Source organism: Palaemon carinicauda, chromosome 22 (assembly GCF_036898095.1).
Source record: "Palaemon carinicauda isolate YSFRI2023 chromosome 22, ASM3689809v2, whole genome shotgun sequence".
Lineage (NCBI taxonomy): Eukaryota > Metazoa > Arthropoda > Malacostraca > Decapoda > Palaemonidae > Palaemon > Palaemon carinicauda.
In genome coordinates this window covers 10,718,427-10,738,877 of record NC_090746.1, presented here as the reverse complement: position 1 = coordinate 10,738,877, position 20,451 = coordinate 10,718,427, and the positions used below count along the sequence as shown (strand labels likewise).

Genomic DNA, 20,451 nt, shown 5'->3' with positions numbered 1-20,451 from the left:
AATCTTTCAGTTTTTTTCCTTTAACAATAATATGTTTTAACGATATATATAATTGGACTCATCTCTCAGGTTCTAAGTCAAGAGAGAGAGAGAGAGAGATAGAGACGGAGGGAGAGAGAGGAGGATGCACGTTTCGTTCAAGCGGGTAACGTTGTTATCGTTTTTGCTCTTCTCCCTAGTCTCTTTAGGGGAAGAAGGTAAACGTTTCTAGAGTTTTATTCTTGTTCTCAGGCTTTATGCGGTGAGAGATTTTAAACGTAGTTTATTTGATCTAGTGTTTAGTCTCTTTTACAGCCACTGAATTATTTATCTTTCATTATGTTTTTCTGTTACATTGTAATACTGTTTTCGCAATTACTAACTTTTAATGAAGGATAGAATTGCGTGTTTCAGGTACAAACCACTTAAAGTTTCGAGTTCAGTGAAATAAGTGCAAACAGAAAATCAAAAGTGATAAAGTGATAAGCGCAAAGTGTTACAGTGTTGCGTTCGAGGGTTCGTCTGTTCGTGCCAGTTGTTCGCCTAGTCTGGGACCTCTTACAAGCTCCCAAGCAGAGGAGAAGTAACGTCGAAGGACTTATGGGTTCATCAGGCCTTGATCGACGAACAGACGTTTCCCTCCGTGGTTTCGGGTGTAACCAACTCACGTAGCTGACGTGATCACCCCACCCACACAAAGACGAGAGAGCCCTTTTATTCCTCGTCTGCGGAAGAGGTTTCTCGCAGAAACCATGGACCAAATCTTGCAGCTTTTAAGTGCAAGTCGGTCCCTTCCTCGCAAGTCCAACTCCTAGGTGGTGCCATTAGCACTGGGTCAGTTCGGACTTGCTGCAGTACGACAACTGCACACCTCCCAGAGAGGCAAGGTGGTATCGCAACAGGCAGTAACTCCGTCTGTTGCCGCACCAGCTGTTTTAGACCCTCAGTCTCAACGGACAGTAGCTCCGTTTGTTGTTGTCTTTCTTAAACTCTAGTGGTCTATGCTGCAGACAATGCAGTCTCAGCTTGCGGTGTTGATGTAGGAGTTTCAGGCAGAGAAGGTTAGCACACCTCCTCCTGCGAGCGCTCCTCCACCTCTGCGCAGTCCACCCTGCCAGACGTATGATGTTGAGGCTCCTCCTGCCTCCATGCGTGAGCTGCCGCATTGGGAGTTGCCAGGTACCAGCGCTATGCAGCAACCTCCACTTTCCTTGAGGCAGGAGCCTCATGCTATGCGGCAACCGCCTCAACTCTTGAGGCTAGAGCCTCAACTCTTGAGGCAAGAGCCTCAACTCTTGAGGCAAGAACCTCAACTCTTGAGGCAAGAGCCTCAACTCTTGAGGCAAGAACCTCAACTCTTGAGGCAAGAGCCTCAACTCTTGAGGCAAGAACCTCAACTCTTGAGGCAAGAACCTCAACTCTTGAGGCAAGAACCTCAACTCTTGAGGCAAGAACCTCAACTCTTGAGGCAAGAGCCTCAACTCTTGAGGCAAGAACCTCAACTCTTGAGGCAAGAGCCTCAACTCTTGAGGCAAGAACCTCAACTCTTGAGGCAAGAACCTCAGCTCTTGAGGCAAGAGCCTCAACTCTTGAGGCAAGAACCTCAACTCTTGAGGCAAGAACCTCAACTCTTGAGGCAAGAGCCTCAACTCTTGAGGCAAGAGCCTCTCTCTGCGCAGCCACCTCCTCAACCCTTGAGGCAGACGCAACTCTTGAGGCAGGAACCTCATGCTATGAGGCAGCCGCCTCAACGCATGGAGCAACCGCATTCTTCACAGCATGAGCCTCTCTCTGCGCAGCTACCTCCTCAACCCTTGAGGCAGACGCAACTCTTGAGGCAGGAACCTCACAGGAGCCTCATGCTATGCGGCATCCTCCTCAAACCATGAGGCAGGAGCCTCATGCTATGCGGCATCCTCCTCAACCCATGAGGCAGGAGCCTCATGCTATGCGGCAACCTCCTCTACCCATGAGGCAGCCTCATGCTATGCGGCATCCTCCTCAACCCATGAGGCAGGAGCCTCATGCTATGCGGCATCCTCCTCAACCCATGAGGCAGGAGTCTCATGCTATGAGGAGCCTCATGCTATGCGGCATCCTCCTCAAACCATGAGGCAGGAGCCTCATGCTATGCGGCAACCGCCTCAACCCATGAGGCAGGAGCCTCATACTATGCGGCATCCTCCTCAACGCATGCGGCATGAGCCTCATCCCTTGCAGCATGAGCCTCATCCCATGCAGCATGAGCCTCATACCATGCAGCATGAGCCTCATCCCATGCAGCATGAGCCTCATCCCATGCAGCATAAGCCGCACGCCATGCAACATGCTCTGCTTACCTTACTGCATGCTCTACATTCAGCATGCTCTGCATACAGCATGCTCTGCATACCTTACCGCATGCTCCTCAGTCACACATCTTTGGTTGTTGCCAACTCACTAGACTGTCAAGCAGTTTCATAACGTTGCCTTCTAGTCTGCTGCTTTTGCACCAGTGAAACCCTCACTGAGAGAACTTAGCTTTTCTCGGATATGGTTCCTGTAGATGAGAAAGTGCTATTCTCCCTCCTTCTGATATTCCCTTGAGGACTCTGTCATTTGGAGAGGAGCCTTTAGCTGCTTAGCCTCCTATGGACTTTTATTTAAGCATAACATGCTTCCAGGGAGGGTAATGGTTCCACTTCAGTCGCTAACCCCGTCTGTTACCACACCTGCTCCCATAGACCTTGAGCTTTGTTGCAAGACATGCAGTCCAAGCTTAGTCCTTGTTAGAGGATTTTTTGTTTACGGAGTCAGTGTGTCACTGGGAAGACGTTCAACAACCAGCAGAAGTGACTTGTTGTGACGCAGTGCGGCAACCTCAGCAACCCGATAAGGAGTTGTCTGTACGACCCAGACAGTCTAGACAGCTTCGGGTTGTCGCTGTACTTCCTCGCTTCCCCATGGTTGACAGTTCACAGACTGTGCAGCAGTACCATGATCTTGTGTCCGGCTCCGTCAGACGACTAGCTTTTAAGAGCTCCCACAAGTCGTCGCTGTCTGGAGATTCTCAGATGGACTATGGATCTGACCAAGGAACTGGGCCTCCTGGTCAATTTTGAGGAGTCCCAGCTCGTCCCATCCCAGACCATTGTCTACCTGGGTATGGATCTTCAGAGTCGAGCTTTTCGGGCTTTTCCGTCGGCCCCAAGGATCTACTAAGCCCTAGATTGCATCCAGAGCATGCTGAGAAGGAACCGATGCTCAGTCAGGTAGTGGATGAGTCTAACAGGGACACTTTCATCACTGGCCCTGTTCATCGAGTTAGGGAGACGCCACCTCCGCCCCCTTCAGTATCATCTAGCGGCTCACTGGATAAAGGACATGACGCTAGAGACGATCTCAGTTCCTGTTTCCGAAGAGAGGAGGTCTACTCTCACGTGGTGAAAGAACAGCTTTCTTCTCAAGGAAGTCTACCTTTGGCTGTTCAGAAACCCGACCGCCGTCTCTTCTCTGACGCATCAGACACGGGCTGGGGTGCGACTTTGGACGGACAGGAATGCTCGGGAACATGGAATCAGGAGCTAAGGACACTTCACATCTATTGCAAGGAGCTGTTGGCGGTTCATCTGGCCTTGATAAACTTCAAGTCCCTCCAGCTTAACAAGGTGGTGGAGGTGGACTCTGACAACACCACAGCCTTGGCTTACATCTCCAAGCAGGGAGGGACTCATTCGTGGAAGTTGTTCTAGATCGCAAGGGACCTCCTCATCTGGTTAAAAGATCGAAAGCTCACGCTGGTAACGAGGTTCATTCAGGGCGATATGAATGTCATGGCAGATCGCCTTAGCCGGAAGGGTCAGGTCATCCCCACAGAGTGGACCCTTCACAAGAATGTTTGCAGCAGACTTTGGGCCCTGTGGGGTCAGCCAACCATAGATCTGTTCGCTACCTCGATAACCTAGAGACTCCCGTTGTATTGTTCTCCGATTCCAGACCCAGCAGCAGTTCACGTGGATGCTTTTCTGCTGGATTGGTCCCATCTCGACCTGTATGCATTCCCGCCGTTCAAGATTGTCAACAGGGTACTTCAGAAGTTCGCCTCTCGCAAAGGGACACGGCTGACGTTGGTTGGCTCCGCTCTGGCCCGCGAGAGAATGGTTCATAGAGGTACTGCAATGGCTGGTCGACATTCCCAGGACTCTTCCTCTAGGAGTGGACCTTCTACGTCTACCTCACGTAAAGAAGGTACATCCAAACCTCCACGCTCTTCGTCTGACTGCCTTCAGACTTTCGAAAGACTCTCAAGAGCTAGGGGCTTTTCGAAGGAGGCAGCCAGAGCGATTGCCAGAGCAAGGAGGACATCCACTCTCAGAGTCTATCAGTCTAAAGGGGAAGTCTTCCGAAGCTGGTACAAGGCCAATGCAGTTTCCTCATCCAGTACCACTGTAACCCAGATTGCTGACTTCCTGTTACATCTAAGGAACGTAAGATCCCTTTCAGCTCCTACGATTAAGGGTTACAGAAGTATGTTGGCAGCGGTTTTCCGCCACAGAGGCTTGGATCTTTCCACCAACAAAGATCTACAGGACCTCCTTAGGTCTTTTGAGACCTCAAAGGAACGTCGGTTGTCCACTCCAGGCTGGAATCTAGACGTGGTCCTAAGGTTCCTTATGTCATCAAGATTTGAACCTCTCCAATCAGCCTCTTTTAAGGACCTCACATTAAAAACTCTTTTCCTCGTGTGCTTGACAACAGCTAAAAGAGTAAGTGAGATCCACGCCTTCAGCAGGAACATAGTTTTCACATCTGAAACGGCTACATGTTCCTTGCAGTTCGGTTTTTTGCTAAAACGAGCTTCCTTCACGTCCTTGGCCTAAGTCGTTCGAGATCCCAAGCCTATCCAACTTGGTGGGGGACGAACTGGAGAGAGTACTTTGCCCAGTTAGAGCTCTTAGGTACTATCTAAAAAGGTCATAACCTTTACGAGGACAATCAGAAGCCTTATGGTGTGCTATCAAGAAGCCTTCTCTTCCAAGGTCTAAGAACTCAGTTTCTTACCTATTCAGGCTCCTGATTAGGGAAGCACATTCTCATCTGAAGGAAGAAGACCTTGCTTTGCTGAAGGTAAGGACACATGAAGTGAGAGCTGTGGCTACTTCAGTGGCCCTCAAACAGAACCGTTCTCTGCAGAGTGTTATGGATGCAACCTATTGGAGAAGCAAGTCAGTGTTCGCATCATTCTATCTCAAAGATGTCCAGTCTCTTTACGAGAACTGCTACACCCTGGGACCATTCGTAGCAACGAATGCAGTAGTAGGCGGGGGCTCAGCCACTACATTCCCATAATCCCATAACCTTTTTAACCTTTCTCTTGAATACTTTTTATGGGTTGTACGGTCGGCTAAGAAGCCTTCCACATCCTTGTTGATTTGGCGGGTGGTCAATTCTTTCTTGAGAAGCGCCGAGGTTAAAGGTTGTGATGAGGTCCTTTAGTATGGGTTGCAGCCCTTTATACTTCAGCACCTAAGAGTCGTTCAGCATCCTAAGAGGACCGCTACGCTCAGTAAGGAAGACGTACTTAATAAAGGCAGAGTAATGGTTCAAGTCGTCTTCCTTACCAGGTACTTATTTATTTTATGTTATTTTTGAATAACTAATAAAATAAAATACGAGATACTTAGCTTCTTTGTTAACATGTATGCTGGTCTCCACCCACCACCCTGGGTGTGAATCAGCTACATGATTATCGGGTAAGATTAATATTGAAAAATGTTATTTTCATTAGTAAAATAAATTTTTGAATACTGTATACTTACCCGATAATCATGATTTAATTGACCCACCCTTCCTCCCCATAGAGAACCAGTGGACCGAGGAAAAAATTGAGGTGGTGTTGACAAGAAGTACTGGAGTACCTGACCACAGATGGCGCTGTGGTGTTCACCCCCACCTGTATAGCGATCGCTGGCGTATCCCGACCGTAGATTTCTGTCGGCAACAGAGTTGACAGCTACATGATTATCGGGTAAGTATATTAAAAAATTTATTTTACTAATGAAAATAACATTTTTAGTGTAAAACCTTGTTTGTTCTTATTAGTTATGTACTGTAGTAGATATAATTTAACCAGACCATCTGACTATCATCATTTTGAATAGTTAAATGAAACCACTCGGACTCATTTCTAAACTCTCATTTAGTTACAATAGTACAGTATACTGCATTTGCTTACTTTGCATTGTATGATCCTTCAATGTTTTGCAAAGCTTGTCTTTTACAAAAGTGTCTTCCATGTTTTTTTAATAACATTTTTCCCTTCTTTTTTGCAGTTCCATGGACTATGGTTTCATCTTTAGTGAGGGACCGCTTGGTTGTGGTGCATGGAGGCCAAGTAGATATACCATGCCATTTTTTAATACAGTTTTTATGTTCAGTCTTCAGTGCAGTACTCAAGCATGGTATTGAAGAATTGTCATCTCAGAGGCTTGATTATGAAATGTCTCTAAGTGACCAAAGAATAAGAGCCATAACTCAAAGTTTAAGGCACCTATTTATGTCTAAATGTGGAGGAAATCATAAACTGAAAATCCCATATAATATTACCCACAAGGATGTTGAAAATGAAAGCAAATTTTTCCCATTGTGCATGCAACAGCTTCACAAGACGTTAAGCAGAACCAATCGTCTTCGTCACCATGCTAGGTTGCGATATACCCTTTTTTTAAAGGATATAGGATTACCTGTTGATGAAAATATAACGTTTTGGGAGCATTTCTATTCAAAGTCATGCAAAAGTTCTGAAACTGGCTGTAATCACTCTTGGCTTGACAATGGTGGAAATCGTTACAAATATAGTGTCAGACATGTGTATGGACTTGAGGGAGGAAGGATTAACTATACTTCACATTCATGCCATGCATTACAAGTAAGTATATTTAATTCCATTATTTTTTTTATATATATTGTTTAAGTTTGCAAAAAAAAAAAAAAAAATTTTGAAAGGTAGGGAACATTTTCAAATGGAATGGATATTTTCTGTATTTTACAGATTATTGAGATTTGTCATTCTCGTAAACCAGGAAATTACTAATTGAAAATCCTCCTCTTAATGCAAAAAAATTAGTTTGGCTTATGTAATACTGTAGATTTCTCGTACAGTCAGAGGACCTTTCCAGTAAATGAGAATTCATGACTTTTATGGACTGAAAGGCCAGTTACTTCCTAAAACTCTTCATATACTATATCTCCCAGGCTATGTCATTGTAAGACTCATTTAATTCAAATTACCCCTTAAGAGTTAATACCTGTTAGAAGGTCCCGAAGTAACAAACATTCAACCTTTATTCAGAGATAAAAACACAAATCCAACTGAAAATAACAGATACAAGTAGGATAAAGAAACATTGTAATAAATCAAATCAATATTGTATTTAACACAGTAAGCAAATTGACATTAGTAATAACCAGATATTTATTTCATAGGAAACCCAACTATTTATTGACATTTGTAGCAGGAAATCATAGGCATGGGATTCAGATTATGCTTACCCTAGGCCAAAATTATTAAAATTCGACTTACAAACAGCTTCTTGAAATCTATTAAGTTTCTAAGTTGAAGACCTTCTGTATACATAATGAAAATCACCACTTTATTGTGACCAAATTAAATAAATTTCTAGTCCTTGGGCAGGATTGATAGTTACTTTGCATTTTATTTAAAGAGACTAGTAGAGTTTCATCCCATTACCAGGTTGAAGTTTATTTCTAATAAATTTTGAAGAGACTGGAGTTTCATGCCATTGTCAGGTTTAAGTGTACAGTATTTCTAATAAATTTGAAAGAGACTAGAGTTTCATCCCATTGTGAGGTTGAATTTTATCTCTAATAAATGCTATATTGTGTTGATTTTCATCATGTACTAGGTGTGTAGAAGGACTGGGTAGAAGGAATTATGTAGTTGTCATGGGTGACTTAAATGCTAGAGTGGGCGCTGGAGAGGTAGAAGGTGTCATTGGGAAGTATGGCATACCAGGTGAAAATGAGTGTGGTGAGAGACTGGTAGATATGTGTGTTGAGCAAGAGATGGTGATGAGTAATAGCTTTTTCAAAAAGAAAGATAAAAACAAGTATACATAGGTAAGAGTGGCAAATGGAAGAGTGGTAGAAAGGGCATTAATAGATTATGTGTTGATAACTAAAAGAGTGTTTGGAAGATTGAAAGACATGCACATGTTTAGGGGTATGGCTAACGGTATGTGTGATCATTTTTTGGTGGAAGGAAAATTAGTTGTAGCAAAAGAGTGGGGGAATAGAGTAAGTGGATGGAAAAGGGAGCTAGTGAGGGTTGAAGAGCTAATTAAACCGGGGGTAAAAAGTAAATATCAAGAAAGGTTGAAAATGGCATATGACGAAGTGATAGTAAGAGAAACTGGTAATTTAGAGGAGGAGTGGAAGTTAGTAAAAGAAAATTTTGTTGGGATTGCAAGTGATATGTGTGGGAAGAAGTTTGTTGGAGGCAGCATGAGGAAGGGCAGTGAATGATGGAATGAAGGAGTGAAGGTAAAAGTGGAAGAGAAAAAGAGGGCTTTTGAAGAATGGCTGCATAGTAATAGTGTAGAGAAGTATGAAAGATATAGAGAGAAAAATGTGTAAGTAAAGCGCAAGGTAAGTGAGGCCAAAACTGCAGCTGACCTGAGGTGGGGTCAGGCATTGGGTCATTCATATGAAGAGAATAAGATGTAGTTTTGGAAAGAAGTGAAGAGAGTAAGGAAGGCTGTTTCAAGAATTGAAGAGACAATGAAAGATGGAAATGGAAGGTTGTTAAAATGAGGAGGCAAGGAAAAGGTGGGTGGAATATTTTGAAAGTTTACTGAATGTTGAGTATAATAGGGAGGCTGATATAATTGATGTTGCAGGTGTTGAGGTGCCAGTGATGGGAGATGAGAATGAGAGAGAGATTACAAGAGAGGAAGTGAGGAGAGCACTAGATGAAACAAGAGTAGAAAAAGCATCTGGTATGGATGGTGTGAGAGCTGAGATGTTGAAGGAAGGGGGTGTGACTGTACTTGAATGGTTGGTGAGATTGTTTAATATGTGTTTTGTGTTGTCATTGGTACCAGTAGATTGGGTTTGTGCGTGTATTGTACCACTATATAAGGGTAAAGGAGATGTGCATGAGTTTTGTAATTCAAGGGGTATTAGTTTGTTGAGTGTAGTTGGAAAAGTGTATGGTAGAGTACTGATTAATAGGATTAAGGATAAAACAGAGAATGCAATCTTAGAAGTACAGGGTGGTTTTAGAAGAGGTAGGGGTTGTATGAATCAGATTTTTACAGTTAGGCAGATATGCGAGAAATATTTAGCAAAAGGTTAGGAGGTGTATGTTGCGTATGATAGAGTTGATAGGGAAGCAATGTGGAATGTGATGAGGTTATATGGAGTTGGTGGAAGGTTGTTGCAAGCAGTGAAAAGTTTCTACAAAGGTAGTAAAGCATGTGTTAGGATAGGAAATGAAGTGAGCGATTGGTTTCCGGTGAGAGTGGGGCTGAGACAGGGATGTGTGATGTTGCCGTGGTTGTTTAACTTGTATGTTGGAGTGGTGAGAGAGGTGAATGCTCGAGTGCTTGGATGAGGTTTGAAACTGTTAGACGAGAATGACCACGAATGGGAGGTAAATCAGTTGTTGTTTGCGGATGATACTGTACTGGTTGCAGACGCGGAAGAGAAGCTCGGCCGATTAGTGACAGAATTTGGAAGGGTGTGTGAGAGAAGGAAGTTGAGAGTTAATGTGGGTAAGAGTAAGGTTATGAGATGTACGAGAAGGGAAGGTGGTGCGAGGTTGAATGTCATGTTGAATGGAGAGTTACTTGAGGAGGTGGATCAGTTTAAGTACTTGCGGTCTGTTGTTGCAGCAAATGGTGGAGTGGAAGCAGATGTACGTCAGGGAGTGAATGAAGGATGCAAAGTGTTGGGGGCAGTTAAGGGAGTAGTTAAAAATAGAGGGTTGGGCATGAATGTAAAGAGAGTTCTGTATGAGAAAGTGATTGTAACAACTATGATGTATGGATCGGAGTTGTGGGGAATGAAAGTGACGGAGAGACAGAAATTGGATGTGTTTGAAATGAAGTGTCTAAGGAGTATGGCTGGTGTATCTCGAGTAGATAGGGTTAGGAACGAAGTAGTGAGAGTGAGAACAGGTGTAAGAAATGAGTTAGTAGCTAGAGTGGATATGAGTGTGTTGAGGTGGTTTGGCCATGTTGAGAGAAGGGAAAATGGCTGTCTGCTAAAGAAGGTGATGAATGCAAGAGTTGATGGGAGAAGTACAAGAGGAAGGCCAAGGTTTGGGTGGATGGATGGAGTGAAGAAAGCTCTTGGTGATAGGAGGATAGATGTGAGAGAAGCAAGAAAGCGTGCTAGAAATAGGAATGAATGGCGAGCGATTGTGACGCAGTTCTGGTAGACCCTGCTGCTTCCTCTGGTGCCTTGGATGACCGCAGAGGTAGCAGCAGTAGGGAATTCAGCGTTTTGAAGCTTCATCTGTGGTGGATAATGTGGGAGGGTGGGCTGTGACAGCCTAGCAGTACCAGCCGAACTTGGTTGAATCCCTTGTTAGGCTGGGAGGAATGTAGAGAGGAGAGGGTCCCTTGTTTGTTTCATTTGTTTGATGTTAGCTACGCCCCAAAATTGTGGCAAGTGCCTTGGTATATGGACATATGTACGAGGCCTGTCTGAAAAGTATCCGACCTTATGCCGGAAAAAATATTTCACTTACCTGACAGGATTTGGACCCTAATCCCCTTCAAAGTAGGCCCCTTGTGCTTGCACACACTTAGCCCACCGATCCATCCACTGCTGGAAACACCTCTGGAAGTCTTCTTTTGGAATGGTGTTCATCTTCGCCGTCGCGTTCCGCATTATCTCTTCTCTAGTCTCAAAACGGGATCCTTTCAGTGGCGTCTTCAATTTTGGAAACAACCAGAAGTCGCAAGGAGCCATGTCTGGAGAGTAGGGAGGTTGGCGAACGACTGGAATTTTATGTTTGGCCAAGAAATGTTGAATCAATTGGGATGAGTGTGCGGGGGCGTTGTCGTGATGCAGTTGCCAATTTTTCGCCGTCCACATGTCTGGCCTTTTGCGCCGAACTGCGTCACGGAGACGCCGGAGAACATCTTGATAGTACTCCTTTGTCACTGTTTGTCCTTGCGGTGCGTATTCGTGATGCACAATTCCACGGATTTCAAAGAAGACAATCAGCATCACCATTTTGCTTGTCACCTGTCGCGCTTTTTTCGGCCTTGGAGACTCGGGATGCTTCCATTGCGACGACTGTCTTTTTGTTTCCGGGTCGTACGCGTACACCCATGACTCGTCTCCAGTTATCACGGTGTTCAAAAACTGAGGATCAGTGTTGGCAGTGTCCAGAAGGTCCTTTGCAACTTAAAAACGGATGTCCTTTTGTTCTGGCAACAACAACCTGGGCACAAATTTCGCAGCCACTCTGTGCATGTTCAAATCATCACGCAAAATTGAATGTGCGGAATCTTTACTCACTCCAACCTCATGGGCAATCTCCCGCGCGGTCGAACGACGATCTGCCATCACCAAATTTCGCACCCTCTCAACAACAGCTGCACTCCGAGCAGTTTGGGGCCTGCTAGAACGCTGGTCACTCTCTGCTGATGCGCGGCCACTTTTGAATCGGTTGAACCACTCCTTAATTTGTGTTACACCCATCGCATCTTCTCCAAACACCTGCTGAATCTTATGAATTGTTTCGCTTTGAGAATCACCAAGCTTTTGACAAAATTTGATGCAGTATCTTTGCTCAACACGTTCAGTCATCTTGAGAGAATTGGTAATCCGACAGACACGTTGTGTAGCACCTCACTCAGCGACCGACAGACAGCAACTGACACGCTGGATGGTGGTGAAAAAATTCATGCATGCGCATGAAGGTGTCTTCCTTCACTGTGCAGAGTGGCACCGCGCTATCGTCTCTATTTCGCACGGGAAAAATAAAGGTCGGATACTTTTTAGACAGGCCTCGTATGTACTGTATGTACTGATTCATTAGGAGTAATTTGATTTATATTATATGTAGGGTCACCTAGTGCATCAGTAATTTTGATCAAACTCACTGGTGTGCAGTCTAGTGGTTACACCAGGTGCAGCTGTTTCTAGTTCACTGCAGGACAAAGGCTTCAGACATTTCAGTTCACGTTTGAGGTTTGGCCATATTCATCACCAAGGTGGCCAGTACAGATGGATACAAAGATGTAACAGTGTTAAACAAGTTAAAGTCAAGTTACTACAGAGTGGTTAGAAGCAAAATTTTATGTAGAGCTAAAAAAAGAAAGGGAAAACTAATTAAGAAAATACTATAAACACTCCTGTAATTAGGGAAAAAATCTGATGAGTTTAGTTTAGCAATACAAAATAGGTACTCCCAGTTATATGATGAAATGGAAGCAAGTAAAGAAGAAATGAGTAGTAATTTAACAAAATTTGTATTGGAATCAGCACAAGAGATCGGTGGAAAAGTTCCTGAGGATGATCAAGGAAAATTATAAGAAAATTCCAAATACCTAATAAAGGAAATATTGGAAATGGAGTAAAATTAAGAGAGATGAAATAGAATTATCAGAACTATCCAAAATAATGAATAAACTTAAAACCCAAGACATTTATAATTACAATCATACCAAAATTGAAAAATCACTAAAGAAAGGAAGAAGCATCAAATTGATGAAAAGAAGACTTGGAACAGGGCCACCTACAGATGTTTGCTTTATAGGATGAAAATGGAAATGCAGTTTTATTAACAAAAAAGATGGAGTGATAAAGCTTGCAGAGGATTTCTATACTGTACAATGCTATACAATAGTGTTATAAGAAATAACTTTGCCAATAAAAATAATGAAACACCTCTGCTGGTACAGTTGCCTCAAAGTATTCCTTTACCCCTTACGCTTATGTTTTATGAAAATAGTATGGTAACACCGCAATGAAAGCCTATTTGTCTTGTAACGACGGACGTGAATGGTCGAGCTATTGGTATGCCAGTGCTCCTATTTTTATAAACACTACTGTAGACAATATATTAATGATATACGAATAATAGTTCACATTACAAGTGAAATAAGTTGCTGTTAAATACTTAGAAAAATAGTATAGTAACAGAGTAGTAATAATAGCAATGGTAAAAATCATATTCATTCCTGATTAATCAGACATCGTCAACCTTCGTTACATTCAGTTGAGGCAGGCGTTTGCTGAAATCCAACTTTAGTTCATAGTAGATATATGGGTTCTTTTTCAGAACATAATTATTTGAATGGAAATACGCTTTCGATTTATATAATCCATCAATTTATAAAGAAATGAGATCATAAACCGCAAATTTCAAGACCTATAAATATAATTTCATAAAGGCAATTATGATAGCCATTGACAGGTCATGATACGGAAGGCTTGGGGAAAAATTAATAGACAACCCGATGTATAAAGGAACAAATATATCCAGTGTATCATTCATATATATATATTTTTTTTAATTCGAGCCACGTCTCACCAGAGTAGCCTAGATGGAAATTTCTCTGGGCGGTAATTAAACTCGAGTCATCTGAGTAACAACACACCTTAACCACCCTGATGGTCTTTATATCATTGGTAGATATGGTTGCACACCGATAAAATCAGTACTCATATAGATGAGAGAGAGAGACTGAACTATGGTTGGTTTTATTTTGTCAATTTCGTTGGTATTATCAAACAATACTATATAGACCTTTTATAATACCTTGATAATGACAACAGGGACTCGATTAGATAAATGTTGTATAGCCATGTCATTATATAATAAGATAACTCCGATATCCTTGTGTCTTCAATACTTATTACAATACGGTGGGGGTCTGAAACAAGTTATTGACGTCAAACTAGCTGTTTCACAGATCTCGTTCAATATGTAATATTTCCCTCCACATATGACCTAACAAAACATCAAGAAGGAATCATCAGTCGCATGTTAATTTTTATGAAAATAAATTCCATGATGATCATTCTCAGAGTAGTAAGGTATAAATTCATGACGGGCAGTTCGAGAATTTATCGGTTGTCAAAAGCCCACTTGACAACGGAATTACTTTAGGGAATGTAAGTGCTTCGTAAGATATCACTTTTAATACTAAATATTCTAGATAAGATAATTAGCAATTAAAACTTGCAACTAGATGCACCATAGATGGGTAGATACATAGAGATAAAGAGATGGATTGAATTGCTTTCAGTTATCGTCAGGTTTAGAATTTTTTATTTTTTTTATTTTACATTTAACTTAAATGACTAAATTGCACCCTCAGTTGAGCTGCCCTTGGTCTTAATCGTTGGTAAAAAATAAAATACCCAAGTCTTTTATTATATAATTAGGAATTTTCTTTATTAAAATCAGCTGGATTCATCGATGAATTTATAGCAAATATCTGAAAACTATGTATTACAAATTTGTGATATTCAATGTTTAATCGCAATCATAACTTCGTATTAACCTTTTGTTTTAGTACTCAAGCGATACTGGTTGATTGAAGCTTATTATTTTTTTTTTTCAGTTTCCATTCTCATAACATTCCTTACATTTGTGGGCAAGGTTTAGTGAAATCACTATGGAAATAAATTATTTAATTCTAGTTATACAATGTTGAATTGTAAAAAAGAAAATAAGTAAAACAAGATCGTATTTGAAACATTAATATTTTGTCCATCCACCATTATGTGCAATAACATCTTGCAATCTGTTTTGCATTGACGAGACGTGGTTATACACAACTTGTCGGTTGCGGCGGAACAGTTCCCAATCGTTGAGAACATGCTGGAAAAGACGCTGGTGGTTACGCTCCTGACCCTGCTCCCAGCTGTTGACGATGTTCCCCCAGACATTTTCGATCGGGTTCAAGTCGCATGCTTTGCTCGGCCAGGGAAGGAGAACAATGTCGCGCTTTTCAGCAAACCATGCTCGGACAATCCTCGCAGTATGGATGGAACAGTTATCCTAAAAGAAATAATATAACTGATTAATCATACTGTTAGAACAAGGTGGAAGGAGAACAATTTATATTTTCAATATAAATGACGGCAAAATAATGCCGTTTAGTCCAGCAAAAGGAGTCACAATAATGATTAATAAAAGGGCTTGAGTAGCCAGGGAGGAGACGTGGGTGTTGTGTGTTGATAAGAATATTTGGTCTACTTTTCATGAAGAGGCAAAAAATACCTTGTAACAATTTCAGTGGCTTTATTTGGCCGCTTTAGATTCATCAGGGAATGTAGATCAATGATGTTGATGTAAGATCCTTTTACAGTTATAAAACTAATAAATCCAAGACAAAAGTCTTATTGAGTAATTTGAAACTACTTTATGACCAATATCAGCAATGAGTTGATACCATATTTGTCAAGAAAGGGCCTTCATATAACTAAAAAAAAAAAAAAAAACAATGCACATACCTGCATGAAAATTATCTGCTCAGGATAAGGAAGAGCATAAGAGCGAACGGAAGGAACCATCACCTCTTCCAAAATTTCGAGATACTGCTCAGCGTTGAACCTTCCACTGATCTCGGCCAATTCACCAACGCCATGCAGGTGTATCCACCCCCAAACGTTACAGGTAATATGGCCGCTTCTGGCTACTTGATAAATATTCTGGCTGTCGTAACTCGTGTTATCACGCCTCCAGCAATGCAGACGACCATGCGTGTTAGAAGCGAAGGTCTTTTCGTCACTGAAAATTACTCTGCCCCAGAAGTCTAACCCCTCTTCCAAATAACGTTGAGCAAATTCCAGCCGTGCCGTTTTATGACGATCCTCCAGCTTTTGTTTCACTGCCGGAGTCCTATGGTGGATACCGTCTGCGTGGAGCCTATTTCTCATAGTTCCAGACGAAACACGCAAGTTCAGTGTGTCCCTTATGGCAACTGCATTTATAAATGGGCTTTGCGTGGCTACTTCCGAAATCGCCCTATCTTCTTCTGGGGTCGTTTTTCTTGGCCCACCAGCTCTTGGCCTGTCGTTGAGGTTTCCAGACTCTTCCCATCTTCGACACCAAAGTCGAACTGTTGGCAATGAAATTCCTAATTCTCTTGCAATACATTTGTAAGACATGCCAGAGTCTCTCATGCCTACAATTCTGCTCCTATTGCTGATTCTTTGTTGATTGCGATCCATTGTCTACTCTAGTCACTAAACCGCTACTCAAGAGAATGACATAATGGACTAACAGAGGTCACGACATCACTTACTGGCCCCGCCTCTCTCTCTCTTTCTGAGTTATGCAGCTTTAATCGAGTCCCTGTGTCATTCTCAAGGTATTAAAAAAGGTTTATATAGTACTGTTCGATAATACCAACGAAATTGACATAAAATAAACCCAACCATAGTTCAGTCTCTCTCTCTTATCTATATGAGTACGATTTTATCGGTGTGCAACCATATCTACCAATGATATAAAGACCATCAGGGTGGTTAAGGTGTGTTGTTACTCAGATGACTCGAGTTTAATTACCGCCCAGAGAAATTTCCATCTAGGCTACTCTGGTGAGACGTGGCTCGAATTGAAAAAATATATATATATGAATGATACACTGGATATATTTGTTCCTTTATACATCGGGTTGTCTATTAATTTTTCCCCAAGCCTTCCGTATCATGACCTGTCAATGGCTATCATAATTGCCTTTATGAAATTATATTTATAGGTCTTGAAATTCGTGGTTTATGATCTCATTTCTTTATAAATTGATGGATTATATAAATCGAAAGCGTATTTCCATTCAAATAATTATGTTCTGAAAAAGAACCCATATATCTACTATGAACTAAAGTTGGATTTCAGCAAACGCCTGCCTCAACTGAATGTAACGAAGGTTGACGATGTCTGATTAATCAGGAATGAATATGATTTTTACCATTGCTATTTTTACTACTCTGTTACTATACTATTTTTCTAAGTATTTAACAGCAACTTATTTCACTTGTAATGTGAACTATTATTCGTATATCATTAATATATTGTCTACAGTAGTGTTTATAAAAATAGGACCACTGGCATACCAATAGCTCGACCATTCATGTCCGTCGATACAAGACAAATAGGCTTCCATTGCGGTGTTACCATACTATTTTCATAAAACATAAGCGTAAGGGGTAAAGGAATACTTTGAGGCAACTGTACCAAAGGTAAAAGTAGAAGTAAAGAAAACTTCAAAAGGTATGAAAACAGGCAAACCATCAGGAGAAGATGGCTTAACAATTGAAGTAATAATAGGTGGAGGGGATTTCATAGTTGTAAAACTCCCTGAACTTTACACAAAATGTTTTCAAGAATGCTCTATACCTACAGCTTGGAAAAACTTTATCATTATCATTATACTAATTCACAAAAAGGTTGACACCAAAGACCTGAAAAATTACTGCCCAAAAAATTTACTCGCGTTAATATATAAGATATTTACATAGATCATATTAGGCTGAATAGGGCAGCTAGACTTTGATCAGTCGAGAGAGCAGACAGGCTTCAGAAGCTGGTGTTCAAGAACTGACCATATTTATGTAATCAACCAACTGATGGAAAATCAATAGTATAAAAGACCACTCTGTATGGCATTTATACTATAAGAACATTTTTATTCTGTATGGCTGAGTGATCTCGCACTGGCCATACGGCTGCGGATGCCAGTATGTACTTGGGCCAAGTTCATAAAGAAATTAGAAAAACAAAAAATACAAACAATTTGGCGTTTTCACTGCAGATCAGTACATATGGTGGGTGAGAGTTGCCAAACCAGTGATGCACTGAATACATACTGGGGCCATGTAATGGCTCGTATGGAAGAAGGAACTTGATCCTTGAGATAAATTAAATTAACTGCGTACAATCTCGGATGAGTTCGGAGTAATTACACAATGATCTCGTACATAAATACGTACAATTTGGGGCTGAATATGCAATATTTTCGACTGACTACATACCAAAGTGTCAGTTTGCAGCTAGAAATTAAACATGATTAATTTTTCTGGAATCAACTACAGACAGCCACGGAAACGCCCGTACCACTACGTACAACATTGGTCTGAATACGTAGCATCTATGACTGGTTCGGATGGCCGCGAACAGCCAAAATTTCTCGTCCAGGCCTATGCGAGATTGGGAAAATCCTGTGTGAAATCCCAGTTACCACAACGTGAAGCCATGTACAACATCGAACTGAATACATATCATTTCGGACTTCAGATGGTCGCGGAAAGCCAAAAATTCCTGTTCAAGCCTGTACGAGGTTTTCCGAAAGCCAGTATGAAAGGGGTATTAGAGCATAACGTAGTTACTACTCAAAGAGTTATGGAAAGAATAATGATTGGAGAAACACTAAGCGACAGAAAAGAACAACATGGATACGAAAGCAAACTAAAGTAGAAGATATTTTAACAACATGTAAGAAAAAGAAGTAGATATGGATAAGATATATTATGAGAATGACAGATGATGGATGAACATTAAAAATAACAGAATGGGTCCCTAGAGATTGCAAAAGAAGAAGGGGAAGGAAGAGAAGACAATGGATTTACAAACTAAGAAAATTTGCGGGTGTAAACTGGCATAGAAAGACCATAAATAGATAGGGGTAGAAGGACATGCCTGAGGCCTTTGTTCCGCAGTGATTTAGTAATTGCTGATGATATATATATACTGTTTTTGAACGTCTTCTGGCAAAACGTCTTGATAGGTTTGCTGAAGGTAATCATCTACTCCCTAGTTTGCAATTTGGTTTTCGTAAAGGCCTTGGAGCATGTGATGCCCTTCTTACAATCTCCAATGCTGTACAGAAATCCCTTGATTGTGGTCAGGAAGTTCGTATAATTGGCCTTGATTTTAGTGCTGCCTTTGACTGTGTTAATCATGAGGCCCTTGTTTTCAAACTCAAACAGTTGGGAGTCGGTGGGTCGTTTCTTAGCATTATTATTGATTTTTTAAGTAATAGGTCTCAAAGAGTTGTTGTTGATGGGCACCATAGTGAGTATAGGAATGTGATATCCGGTGTTCCACAGGGTAGTGTTCTTGACCCATTACTTTTCATACTATATACACATGACAATGTGGTTTGGCCTAGAAAACAAGCTTGTTGCATATGCAGATGATGCTACTCTCTTTGCATCAATTCCATCCCCTGAATGTAGATCTGAGATTTAGCTAAAATTAGTGCATGGTGCAAATTATGGGGTATAAAGTTGAATCCTAACAAAACTCAAGGTATGATTGTAAGTAGGTCAAGGACGGTGGCTCCTCAACATCCGGATCTCAGTATTGATAATGTTTCTTTAAATTTGTATGACTCTTAAAATTTTAGGTGTGATTCTCGACAGCAAATTTACTTTTGAGAAACACATTAGGTCTGTGTCCTCTTCAATTGCACAAAAAATTGGCTTATTGAGAAAGTCTTACAGGATTTTCAGTGATCAATCTATTCTGAAGAAGTGTTTTAATTCTTTCCTTCTACCTTGTTTTGAGTATTGTTCTCCTGTCTGGTGTCCCGCTGCTGATTCTCATCTTAATTTGTTGGACAGAAACTTACGGTCTATTAAATTTTTAATTCCTGATCTAGATAATAATCTTTGGCACCGTCGTTCAATTAGTTCATTATGCATGTTGCATAAGATTTTTCATAACTCTGACCTTCCTTTACATTTAGATCTCCCTGGACAATTCCATCATGTTCGTAATACTAGGCAGGTAGTTAATTCTAATAGCCAGGCCTTCTCCATCATGAGGCTCAATACTACACAGTATTCTAGAATTTTATTCCAGCTGTTACCAAGTTGTGGAATGATCTTCCTAATCGGGTAGTTGAATCAGTAGAACTTCAAAAGTTCAAAGTTGGAGCAAATGTTTTTATGTTGACCAGGCTGGCATGAGTCTTTTTATAGTTTATATATGACATATCTGTTTTTGACGTTGTTAATAGTTTATATAGGACATATCTGTTTTGACGCTGTTACTGGTTTTAGAATGATATATTGTTGATTTATTCTTATCATTTATTTATTTCCTTATTTCCTTTCCTCACTAGGCTATTTTTCCCTGTTGGAGCCCTTGGGCTTATAGCATCTTACTTTTCCAACTAGGGTTGTAGCTTGGCTAGTAATAATATATATATATATATATATATATATATATATATATATATATATATATATATATATATATATATATATATATATATATATACACAGTCATACCTCTCTTCACGAAAGACTCTGCTTACGAACTTTTCAAGCTGCGAAACGAGATGCGAATATTTTTATGACTCACTTTACGAAAACATTTTCACTTTAAGAAAAGAAATTTGCCAGCCAGACTGAGAATAAAATAGTCACCCATCAGGAGAGACTCTGCTTACGAAATTTTCAAGCTGCGAAACGAGATGCAAATATTTTTATGAC

General features: G+C 41.1%; 1 protein-coding gene across 2 annotated transcripts in view; it reads left to right on the top strand.

Annotated features, from left to right (window-relative positions):
• Positions 1-20,451, top strand: part of LOC137616316 (procollagen-lysine,2-oxoglutarate 5-dioxygenase 1-like) — a 201,984-nt gene that overhangs the window by 65,407 nt on the left and 116,126 nt on the right. Inside the window, exon 1 of one of the 2 annotated variants that reach the window (XM_068345966.1) lies at positions 6,737-6,886. The exons of the other annotated variant lie outside the window; for it this stretch is intronic. Coding sequence (XP_068202067.1) covers positions 6,871-6,886 — 16 coding nt within the window. The 5' untranslated portion in view covers positions 6,737-6,870. Of the gene's footprint in view, positions 1-6,736; positions 6,887-20,451 lie in introns of those variants that run through there. 2 annotated transcript variants of the gene reach the window in all.